Source organism: Schistocerca piceifrons, chromosome 8 (assembly GCF_021461385.2).
Source record: "Schistocerca piceifrons isolate TAMUIC-IGC-003096 chromosome 8, iqSchPice1.1, whole genome shotgun sequence".
Lineage (NCBI taxonomy): Eukaryota > Metazoa > Arthropoda > Insecta > Orthoptera > Acrididae > Schistocerca > Schistocerca piceifrons.
In genome coordinates this window covers 323,702,860-323,715,337 of record NC_060145.1, presented here as the reverse complement: position 1 = coordinate 323,715,337, position 12,478 = coordinate 323,702,860, and the positions used below count along the sequence as shown (strand labels likewise).

Genomic DNA, 12,478 nt, shown 5'->3' with positions numbered 1-12,478 from the left:
AATGGGCTGTGGCAGCGGACCACCGACGCGAGTGCCTTTGCTAACAGTACGACATCGCCTGCAGTGCCTCTCCTGAGCTCGGGACCATACCTGTTGGACCGTAGATTACTGAAAAATCGTGACCTGTTCAGATGAGGGCAGATTTCAGTTGTTAAACACTCATGATAGGGTTCGAGTGTGGCGCAGACGCTACGAAGCAATGGACCCAAGTTGACAAGAAGGCACTGTGCAAGATGGTGGTGCCTCCATAATGCCATGGGCAATGTTTATCTGTAATAGACTGGGTCCTCTGGTCCAACAGGCCGGATCATTAACTAGAAATGGTTATGTTCGGTTGCTTGGAGACCATTTGTAGCCATTAATGGACTTCAAGCTCCCAAACAACCATGGAATCTTTATGGATGACAATGCGCCATGACACCAGGCCACAGTTGTTCAGGACTGATTTGAAGAACATTCTGGAAAATTCGAGCGAATGATTTGGCTACCCAACTCGCTCAACATGAATCCCATCGAATAGTTATGGGACGTAATGGAGTGGTCAGTTCGTGCACAAAATCCTTCACTGGCTACACTTTCGCCATTATAGCTGTAGCTATAGCATGGAACAATATTTCTACAGAGGACTTACAACGGCTTCTTGAGTCCGTGTCACGTCAAGCTGCTAAATTAAGCTGGGGAAAAGAAGGTCCGACTCGATATTAGGACGTATCCGATGACATCTGTCACCTCATTGTAGAGGAAGCGTAGAAATAGCTAGCTGTATTTAAAGATTCCCCAGTGCTGTACATTTGAATGAGTGTAGGTAGTTGTGGTGGTCAAATCGAAACAGGCTTCTCTATTTCATGGACCTCTTCAGTGTAGTTAGTCAACCAATTGATAAAATTACCCATTACTGTCAAAAATGCCATTATGCGTATCCGATCACCATCTACTGGACACGATGGCATCCCAGTCCAAATGATGAAGCTTATTGTTGACCAATTACTGTCCACTAAACAGATATCTTCAACCACTCATTAACCACAAGTGTTTCGCCTGATGCCGGGAAATAAGGAGCCTAGAGATCGGAAAATCCGACCAGTTAAAACCAATACCGGTATTTTAGTTCTCAATAACCGGTAATTTTTGGTATTTGATTCGTCTAGTTTACGACAGGTTTTTTTCCATTCATTACTGGGTCAAAAAACTGGTGTAACAATTTGCCACATTAGCAGGCTGCAATTTTTGGTGTTTAAGTAGAACGTTTTTATGCACAAAAGTTCCATTGCCTTGAACAAAGCCTAGGTTTAGGAACTAGCAACGAACACAGAAATAAGAATCGGTACAGCGTTGTAGAGACAATAATGTCCCTGTTCTCGTGTGGCGCATATGGTTACAACGTCGAAATGTGGAAAAACTGGATTCAGTGTCATATTTAGCCGGACTTCTTACTCTAAAATCCGGAATATCTACTTTAAATAGAAATAGTCAGTTGGTTATTTTCAATCGTTTATTAACAACCAGTTACAATCAATTATTTGCGAAAGCATCTAAAACATATAAACTCGTCGTCTATGAACAAAAGAAAAATGCAGTTACAGTTAATAATAAGTCCAGTCACTCGCAGCGTTGAGATTTGCATGCCATCTCCGAGGCATGCTTGAAACCAAATTTTCCGCGTATTCACACGGAAGAGACCTTTAAATGCATCGAATTTGCCTTGACAGCTGTTTCAAAGTGAATTTTGCTTGCACCTGGCGCAATGTTAAGTATAGGTTTCCCGAAAAAAGATTAATATCATTTTTCTCACTTTTGAAGTCACTTTACCGACTGGGCCACGTGCTTCAAAGTCATTTACATTTTCAACCAATTTATAGCGTGTTACCCACTTTTTTATAAATGAATTTGATTTCCCCATGGGTTTAGACGCCCCAGGATGACTCATTTTCGGACCTTTCAGGAGACTGTAGAGAAACACACCCTCGAAACGCGACGCGGAAGCTACACTCATGTCTCTTCTTGTGTACCTCAGTCAAGAATTCAAATTAAAGTAATGTTTTATGGAAACTGTGTGAAATACAAATGTTCCCTCTTTTGGGCTGTGAAAGAACTAAGGCGATTTTTTTTAACCATCTGTGTGTAATGACGACCACTTAACAGACTGTAACTCGTGAACTTGACTAGGTTCCTGCATTCCCAACTCTACGTATCTAAAAGGTATAATTTCAGCTACGTAATATTGGAATGCAAACTGTACTGTAAAGTTATATATTACTTGTTTGATACTATGTCCAAAAATTGTAAATAATTTCGAATGGTGGTGTACAAGCTAAGAGCTAAGAAGTGATCACATGATCAAGTTGAGGAGGAAGAGTAGTGTGGTCTTTTGTCGGTGTCCTTGGACGGGGTAAGAAGTGAACGGCTAGGAGTCATTGGTATGCTTGTGATGACTTGGTACGCAGTTGGAACTTATTCACTTTTTGCGAAGACATTTTGCAGTTGTGAAGACGTTTTATGTGTCGTAAGTTAGCAGGAACAACTGTGCAGGTCTTTAGATGAAATTCCGTTATTCAACAAACTGTGTGAACTAGATAAATGTGGACAATTAATAGACATCAGTGAGATTAGACTTATGGACCATGACACTGCTTAAGTAGAACATTAGCTGCGTAGGAACTAATTGTCTGCTTGCACTGCTACGCTAAAATCACGTTAATTACATTCGAAGACAAAAAAAGGCGTGATGCACGTTTACAAGCGAACAAATGTTGACAATTTCAGAAAAATTGGATGATTTATTCAAGAGAAAGACCTTCACAAACTGAGCAATTCAATAAATTGCTGGGACACCTCTGGCATTATGAATGCAGTTATTCGATTTGGCATTGATTGATATAGTTGTTAGATGTCCTCCTGACAGATATCGTGCCAAATTCTATCCAACTGGCGTGTTAGATCGTCAAAATTCGGAGCTGGTTGGAGGGTCCTGCCCATAATACTTCAAACGCTCTCCACTGGGGAGAAATCCGGAAGCACTGCTGGCCAAGGTAACGTTTAGCAACACGAAGACAAACGGTAGAAACTCTCACAGTGTGCGGGCGCGACTCATCACCACAAGCTTGCTGGAGGGTTATTCTGGTACCAGTGTTATCCTTGTCCTCTCCTCCACGCCCCTCTCCTTCCATATTGCATTTACGAATGGAGTGTAGGAAGATTGATATCGATAAGCCTCCGCAGGAGCTATATTTTGTCTGATTTTTCAGTCGTTGTCATTTCGCGAGATATATGTAGGAGAAAGTACTCTTGGGACTTACTCCATCGGAATATCATTAGCAAACCCTTCTATCACGCACAACGCCTCTTGCAGCGCCTGCTACACTACTGTACTTACGGATACAGATTTTATTGGTTGATGCCGTCCTTAAACAACAGAGTTCTTACTGACCGATCAGCCAATAAATGAGGGCAGTTTGCACATACAGGAACGCACCTGTAATACTGATGATGACTTCAATGAGGTCCTGCTTCTCGCGGTCCAGCGGTTTGGCGAGTGTGACGACGCCGCTCTCGCGGTCTACGGTGAAGTGCGTGCCGCTGATGCTGTAGTGGACGGCGGTGCCCTCTGGGTCGCTTCCCCGCAGCTGGTACACCGGCGCGTCGACCAACGTGTCTTCACGTAGCGCGAAGCGCGCCATGTCGCCCCCTGGCACGAACTGCGGGGCGCGGTTCAGCTGTCCCTCTGTAGATGGCAGCACCAGTAGCGCCAGCAATGCAGCCAGCGGCACGCGCGGTGACATCCTGCTAACAAATGACACGCGACGTTCACAACACCTCCAGACACAAACAGAGCACGTAGGAATTCAGTATGGAAGTCACAGACAACAATGACTGCGTGGACGGAATTATAATGTTAGGTTTACGACACCAACATGTGCACGTTCATAACAGAATCCATATCACAGCATCTAATAAAATACGGTAGTTGGAAGGACACAAAACAGTTGCAATGATTTATCTCAATATTAAATGCTTGTTACATTCGTTTAAAATTTCGTTTCCATAGTTTTTTTAGTCACAACGACTGTTGTAATTGACTGACAGAATATTAAATGTGTCTTTTCTTTTCTATAAAATTCGCTTCCATAAGACGGCATAACTTTACAAACGTTCTAAGAGGCAATGTTGGTATATTATCTTTGAAAACTGGACTGAATCGCATCAGTTTGTGTTAGTCGACCACAATATTATTGCACCTGGGTGTGAGGGTGCTTCGGTCGGCTTGCAGTAAGTCTGCGGTTAATCGGAGTTGAATGCATAATTGATCTGAAAGCACTGACTGTGCGATTTGTTTTCCTTAGTCTCCACTATACTTGTTTGCTGTAACGATGCCGAGTGTTTCTGGTAACAGTCAAGCGGAATACCATCGTGGTTGAGTAGCAGTGTGATATTCTCTCAACAGATATTCTGAAAATTAATGTATCTCTGGTGCGTGACGATAATCCGTTCATCATAAGAATTAACCTGATGTAAATAAACACAAACGCGATGATTGATCAGAAGCCGTACCCTGGTGTTGTTAGGCTCGTGGAAGTAATTCCTAATGTATTAACAGCCATCAATGTTTTTCTTAATCACGCTTTAGCTGCGTAGTTTTTATTTCAAAAATTGTGTACAGTCACAGCCTCTGCAGCGTGTGCTGTGATTGTCGCGCTGTTAATGTGCAGTATGAAAATGGCTGAGGCTGCTTTCTGTTCCTTAATGAAACTCGCGAGTGGGACACGGTTAAAAAGTGCTGAGAAATAGGCTGTTCTTAATGTTTTTCATAAATTTATGGAGATAATCGGCTTTGAAGTTTTGCCAGCATTGTATTTACTGCAGCTAATCAACACACATTTCAATCGATAAATAATTTTATCAGTGGAGGACACGAGTTGTTTGAATATAATTTCCATTGTAATGATTCTATACATATTTCATAGACAGCTGTGTTATATATTATTTGCGTAAAAAATATAGTTCTTTAAATTTATCCTAATATGTTGCATTTATTTAATTTTGTAGGAAAAATAATTAAGTTCAAATGGTTCTGAGCACTATAGGACTTAACATCTGAGGTCATCAGTCCCCAGTCCCCTAGGACTTAGAACTACTTGAACCTAACTAACGTAAGGGCATCACACACATCCATGCCCGAAGCAGAATTCGAACCTGCGACCGTAGCGGTCGCGCGGTTCCAGATTGTAGCGCCTAGAACCGCTCGGCCACTCAGGCCGGAAATAAATAAATACTTCAGTAATGACGTAAGGTTTAAAGAAATCAGCAACAAATATAACGTAAGTATCATCAATTAATCTAAAAATTTAAGGTATTACGTGAAAAACACTGTTGTAATAATGTAAAACTATTAAAATGACAATGACGTATACAAAATGTAAGTTAAATAAAAACTAAATATATCCGGGGCTATTTTGCTTCTAAAACGAAAATGACTATAACATACCCCAGAATAAGTATAAACGGATTTTTGTTCTTGGTGCAGAAACCGAGATATCAAAGTTTATTCATGCGTGAGCCGTTCAGAATCGGTTTTCAGAGCGAGTGGCGCGCCGGGTCCCCTCACTCCGCCGTTTGCTCTTCGCGTTTGCACGCTTCACTTTATTACTCAGTTACTAATACTAAGAACATCAGTGAAACACATCCCAGTATTTTCCCTTGGAAATATAAGTATTCAGTATTAACATCGATCAAACAGATTTTTCATTAAAAAAGAAGTATGCTCGGCAGGAACGGGCTGTAGAAGTCTTTTTTTTATTTCGTGAAAATATGTCAGCAATTTTTTCTTTAAAAATTATTTTCATAAAATAGAAATTGAGAGAGTTTGTTTAAAAAATACGCCTAACGAATGTGTAAGTTTCTCGAAATAATTTTTTGATCTTTACTATTAATACGTTCGCAAAAGGCCATTCGCTGAGAAGATCTAGCCAGTTATCGAGAGCGCCTTTTTCTTCTCAAAAATAGTCTACGTGTCTCAAAAAACAATTAGTATTTTTTTAATTTTTTAAACAAGTATTTTTTTGATTTACCGCAGTCTATACCTAAATTAAACAGCAACTATGGGAACGTGAGTGTTAACGTGTTTTAGAGAAACCTATTTGTAAGGGTTTTCTCCATGTGTTTCTAAACCCAAGAAAGAAATCGATAGTTATAAAAGGCAGTCGACAAATCTTTGTGAGCCAAACAAATTTATCATCTAACGTTTTTCTATCGGAGCTACAATGATTTACTTATTTAAGAAAATCTTTTTTTGCAATTTTTCGATTTTTTCATGACCATGTTCGTCATTTAGATGGAGTTTCAAGAAAAAGAAACTCTATTTAAAAATTAACTTATTATACGCTCATATTTCTTGTTTTCAGATAATAATATTTGCAATCACTTGTCCAAAACGCTTGGACTGAGTGGAAACATGCAGGGTCGTTCCACACAAAATCTCCAAAGCCGCCCATACAACTGCCAGAAACGCGCTCGTTTGTTCTTGACTTCCTATAGATGAGACTCCGGTGAATTTGTAGCGACACTCAGAAGCCTTGACCACCATACGCAAAGTAACCTGATAGAAATAACTAGGGCTGCTGCAAGTCACCGTAAAGCAAACATTGATGGAGTTCTTGCAGACACTCAAATGGGAGGTCCTCAGCCATTCTCTATATACTTCAGACTAGTCTGCCTGCGATTATGCTGTTTTGGTATGATCACTAAAGGGCAACGCATGCTCTGCAGCCTGCTAACACACTGGCTACAAGGTTGGTAAGCATTCTTGTGCTACGCCGTTCAGTTTCTCCATCAGCGCGATTTACGTCCTCGATGGGATACAGTTCGGGGGTGGGGGCGGGGTGTGGGGGGGGGGGGAGGGGGGGTGTTATCCTTAAAAATAAAGTCAAAGCCGAATGAACCTCTGAAACGTCGCAGATCGAGAAGCAGTACTGTGTCACAATAAAAATGGCTCTGAGCACTATGGGACTTAACATCTATGGTCATCAGTCCCCTAGAACTTAGAACTACTTAAACCTAACTAACCTAAGGACAGCACATAACACCCAGCCATCACGCGGCAGAGAAAATCCCTGACTCCGCCGGGAATCGAACCCGGGAACCCGGGCGTGGGAAGCGAGAACGCTACCGCACGACCACGAGATGCGGGCAGTATCACAATAATGTTGACCGGTGACTGCACCGTGTTCAAAGATTTGAAGGTGAGTAGTCCCACGCATCAGTTAGGCCTCCCTACAGTGTAACACGTGAATCATTAAAACTACCATGTTCGACAATATTTCTGGAAGCATTACGTGCTCCCTGCTCTAGCCATATGAGGGTACATGCAGAATAACCACTTAGACAGAATCTGCTCTTATCCGAGAAGAGCACGCGACCCCCATCCTGTTAAATGTTCTGTTGCACGCGTTGTTTGACGTCGTACTTTTCTTCTCTTTCGCACAATATAGCGGTCGTTTCCTGCTGTAGTTGATTGTGGTCGACCACCTTATCTTTTTCGGGAAACGTGCTTTTGGTTCTGAATGCTCCCCATACTCGTGAAACGTTGCTGTGAGCAATACCAAAGTCGTAGGCTACGCCTATGGGTCCCGGGGTCCCGGGTTCGATTCCCGGCTGGGGTGTCGATTTTCTCCTCCCAGGGACTGGGTGTTTGTGTTCTCCTCAAGATTTCATTATCATTCGGGAAGATGGCGAGACTGGACAGTGAAAAGATTGGGAATTTGTATGGGCTCTGACAACGACGCCATTGAGTGCTAGACAAACTAAAATCATCATCGTCATCATCGTGGGCTACACACCTCAAGTTTCGTTCTTCTTGCAGTTTCCCAATGATTCTTCCCCGTGTGAAGTAATCCAGGTATCTCTGGGCCTTGTAATGAAGAAGAACACAACAGTGCACTGTAACTGTTCGTTGCTTTTAGAGGTTGGTCGTTCACAAACTAACGTGTACAAAGGAACGGTTCACCAACATGAACGGAACTAGCAAGGAACAAATTCTATGGAACGGTCCTTCATAGTTCACTTCGGGCGCGGCTTCCTGCTTATAGTTCCCGGGAGCGGGAAACGGTCGGTCTCGTTCCCGCAACGGCACGTCGGCCGGTCACGTTCCAGCCTCGGTCCCTTTCCCGTCTGTCTCGGTCTCCTTCGGCCAGACTCGTCCTTCTTCGCGTGGCCACTCGTCGCAGTTCCACTGCCGACTGCTCATAGTTAGTTTGGTATCGAGTGGTTCGTTTCGTTCGCCTCGCATGCCCGTTCTGCATCTCATTCAAATCTTTTTTGAACTTTAAAATTTTGGTTCTTTTCGTATTCTATTCAGGGTTCACGACTGGTAATTAAAATGTATTTTATAATTACGTAAATTACATAAAAATTAAGTGGTATGTAATACATACATCTTTTCAGGCAACAGAAAGGCGTATCAGCTTACTTCACTATTACGATAAACAGCAGAAGAAATATTTGTAAAAAGGCAAGATTCTTTGTTATTAGACAGGCAAAGGACGTCGGCACGGCACACACGAGTGGCCATTTTCCGTCCTTTTTTGATCCAAGGTAAAAGAACATGTTCATTGTTATTGAAGGCAGACCGACTTACAACCGAATGAAGCCTGTGCTTCGTAATCGAGTGTCTGGTATCACATTTTGTAAAGAGAATTTGATAACTCCTACAATTTTATTTCAGTGGTACAGGGCGGCGCACGAAAAATCGACCCCGAGTACTAGACTGCTTATTGTCGCTTACCAATCGTCATCTATTGTATCGAAGTTGTTTGCATTAGCTTATTTGTTGTTTCTTCACTGCCTAATTATCATACGTTTATCTATTCCACTCGTAGCGGTCAACAAATCGTGCATAATTGGCGAGCAGTCCGTACAAGGGGCCGGTTTCTCGTGCGCCATCTTATATTATTTCACTGCGATCAGCCACATTACGCTACAGTTGGCTAAACGAGATGTTTTGCAGAATCACAAAAATTACAAATGTGTGAGAATTCTGTTATGAATGAAAGCTCTGTATTCCAGGGGGGGGGGGGGGGGGGGGGGCAAGTGCCCCCTCTTGGCGCCTTCCATCTTCAGTCACCTTCGCTACTAATTTTAATTTTTTCGTAAGAACCATATACCAAGCACGATGGACAGTGAACGAGTAAAAATGAACGGTTCCCAAAAAAGAACGATAACCAGTGAACTAGTTCCCAAGGATGAACGACTTTGCCCATCTCTAATTGCTTCAACTGCCTTGTGTTATGGGATCAACCCCATTTGACGCTATAATCATGATGAGCTCGTGCCATCTGCCTTCCAAGTTTCTTTGAACGACTGGGACACCACTGGCAACGTGATCCCGCACTTTCATTCATTTCCACCGATAGTTAGTGTGTTCCGTTACTTTCTTTATGAGGTCCTTAAGCTTTATAGAGCAATGTACAGTATTTGTGTAACTCGGATATTCTGTGGCCAACAGGGGGAAACGAGAGCGCACTCCGCTCATCCAGAGCGTGGTGACCGCGGTAATTCATTGCGGACGCTGAATTCGTTCCTCACACCAAGTGGCACGCCGCGCCGGCTGGCCCTGGAGATGGAACCGTGGCGGCGTGACGCAACGGCTCGCTGCTTTCCCTGGAGCAGCAAGCGAGCTGCTCTGGTCTGCAGTGTGTCAAGGACGACTCGGATCTAGCCTGGCCGGCGGGGCGTTGGCGAACACACGTTCATATCGCTGTGAGTGCGAAAAACCAGAGGCAGCTCACTCATACGCTACGAGCCGTCCGCCGCCGGAGGGCTGCCTAGAAAATGCCCTGTACGCAAGCGCAGCGCGAATAGCAAAGTTCAACCGTCTCACTGTTAGTGTAGGAAGTGGCCAAATGTTGATAAAACAGACCATAGCGTGCATTGCTAGAACTTGAACTGCAAGAACTAATTTTTTAATTTGTGGTAAGTTCGTATGGGACTAAACTGCTTGGGTCATCGGTCCCTAAGCTTACACACTACTTAATCTAACTTAAACTAACTTACGCTATGGACAACACACACCCATGCCCGAGGGAGGACTCAAACCTCCTACGGGGGGAGTCGCGCGGACCGTGACAAGGCGCCCCAGACCTCGCGGCTACCCCGCGAGGCTGAACTGCAAGACTTACTAACTGAACAAGACGCGCTTCACTTGCTCTTGACTTTCACTGGTTTTCTGAGAACATTCCAAATCACTCGGGGAATATCGTGAAAATGAACACTCGAAGAAAATCGTAAAAATGTTAGTATTTCGCGCTCAAAAGTTCTCTCGAATGCTCCAAAATATTCTTAAATCCACTTGAGTATTCTACAGAACTCCGACTTGAAGTACTTTGGCAGTTTACTAAAAAGGAGAGCACTTCCTAACGTTCTGCAAAATTATGATTATTAGGTCACGAACCGGCTTTCGGCTTTGCAGGACAGGTGACAAGTGAATGTCGCAGAGGCAGATAAACATTCTATGCGACTTACACGGATATTATTTGTGTAGAAGACACAAAAATTAGAGCGTGTTAACGTAGGAAAATGCTTATTCTTTCTCACGTATAAATAATTACAGCAATTAAAAACGGGGTAAACCAAGTTTTTATCAGTTGCATTTAATACCCGATGAGAAATAAGATGAATTTGCAGTTTGAACTTACGACTCGTAAATAAAACTTGATGTAACAAAAGGGAAAACGAAAACTGACTCTGATCATTTAGTACTAGGCTGGCATTCTGTGTAATGTGTTTGTTAATTTCCAGTATTCCTGTAGAGTCGTCTTTCTGCTTTTCTTAACAGCAATCTTCACATTCTGCATTAAATGAATGCTAAAAGGTAATAAGCAAGGATTGAATCTTTCTTCCTTAATATCAGACCTCTCTCACGTGCACGTCTACTAGCGTGATGATCTGTTGGCTGTATCGAAGTGACAGTCTCTACGGGAAGCGTTCAGTACTCCGTTGTTGGGATTCACGGCAACGTTGCTAGGCAGCGGACTCTCCTAGGGCGTCGACGGCTACCGTTGCGATGCAAGCCAAGTCCGGAAATTTGAAATCGTGGCGCCCGCAGCGATGAGGAGGTGCGACATCGACAATGGTAAGTTTTATGAGCATTTTCAAAGTGCGATCCTCTATACCGACAAATGATGTCAACACCAATTAATTGCGAACAGTTGTCAAGACTTATGAACTAACTTCTGAGATATATACTAGGCACTTCGTGAAAACCATCTTAGAATTTCGTTGTGTCTGCAAAACAAAATTGTGTGATTACCCTGGACTTGGACCTGTCGTTGTCAAGTAAGTGATTTGTCAAGCATTGTTCCAAGATATTTCACTGACTTGTTCCACTGAAATGTTGGACTTTCTGGAAGGCTGATCTCTGGCGCCTGCTCGCTACCGAGGCCTCACTCTTCATGACATTTTCTCCAGCGCTTGACAGGTGCTTTGAAACGAAGGGAGATTAGAGTATAACATCTCATCGACTGTAGAAACGGAGTACAGGCTCGGATTACGAATGGGAAAGAAAATCAGGGTCACGTGCACGATCCGATTCCAGCCGTCTGCTTTGGCCCATGACAACCAGTATGACATCTTTAGTTTACGTTGCGGAGGATGTAAGTTGCCTTTATTAAATTTTATCTGTGGTTGTATTACTTTCTAGTGTAATTTATGATGTTTCGAAACTACGCTATTTATCTGAAATATGTCGTGATGTACGTGGGTGCGGTTCGGGTGGAACTTTAGAGCATAGCTTAAATTGGTGATAGGAAAACTAGTAGCGCTTTTATTTTGTTTCTTCTTAGAAATGTTCGGCTATTTTTTTTTTTAATTTGGCATGATTTCCGAGGGTAAGGATAGGCATCAACTTACGAGCACATGTGAAATTACTGCGAGTGGATGTATTAGTAATTATCAAAATGTTCAAATGTGTGTGAAATCTTATGGGACTTAACTGCTGAGGTTATGAGTCCCTAAGCTTACACACTACTTAACTTAAATTATCATAAGGGCAAACACGCACACCCATGCCCGATGGAGGACTCGAACCTCCGCCGGGACCAGCCGAGTAATTATCAATGTCATGTTGTTCCCTGCAGTTATTTGGCTTTTTTTTATGTGTCAAGTTGTCTGAGGATGAGGTTGCTGAAAAGGCCGTGAGTGAAATCAGCAGTAATGTTGTTGGCAATTCTGGTTGTTACCCATAACTGGCTGCTTGTTTCGGAAGTGTCTTCGTTGAGGCATTGCGTGCATTGTTCTTTTAGGCGTTGTTAAAAAATGGTTCAAATGGCTCTGAGCACTATGGGAATTAACATCTGAGGTCATCAGTCCCCTAGAACTTAGAACTACTTAAACCTAACTAACGTAAGGACATCACACAGATCCATGCCCGAGGCAGGATTCGAACCTGCGACGTAGCGGTCGCGCGGTTCCAGACTGAAGCGCCTAGAAC

General features: G+C 42.9%; 1 protein-coding gene across 1 annotated transcript in view; it reads right to left on the bottom strand.

Annotated features, from left to right (window-relative positions):
• LOC124711590 (cadherin-23) overlaps positions 1-12,478 on the bottom strand; it is a 407,580-nt gene that overhangs the window by 174,263 nt on the left and 220,839 nt on the right. Inside the window, exon 3 of the mRNA XM_047241742.1 lies at positions 3,473-3,783. Coding sequence (XP_047097698.1) covers positions 3,473-3,783 — 311 coding nt within the window. The remainder of the gene's footprint in view (positions 1-3,472; positions 3,784-12,478) is intronic.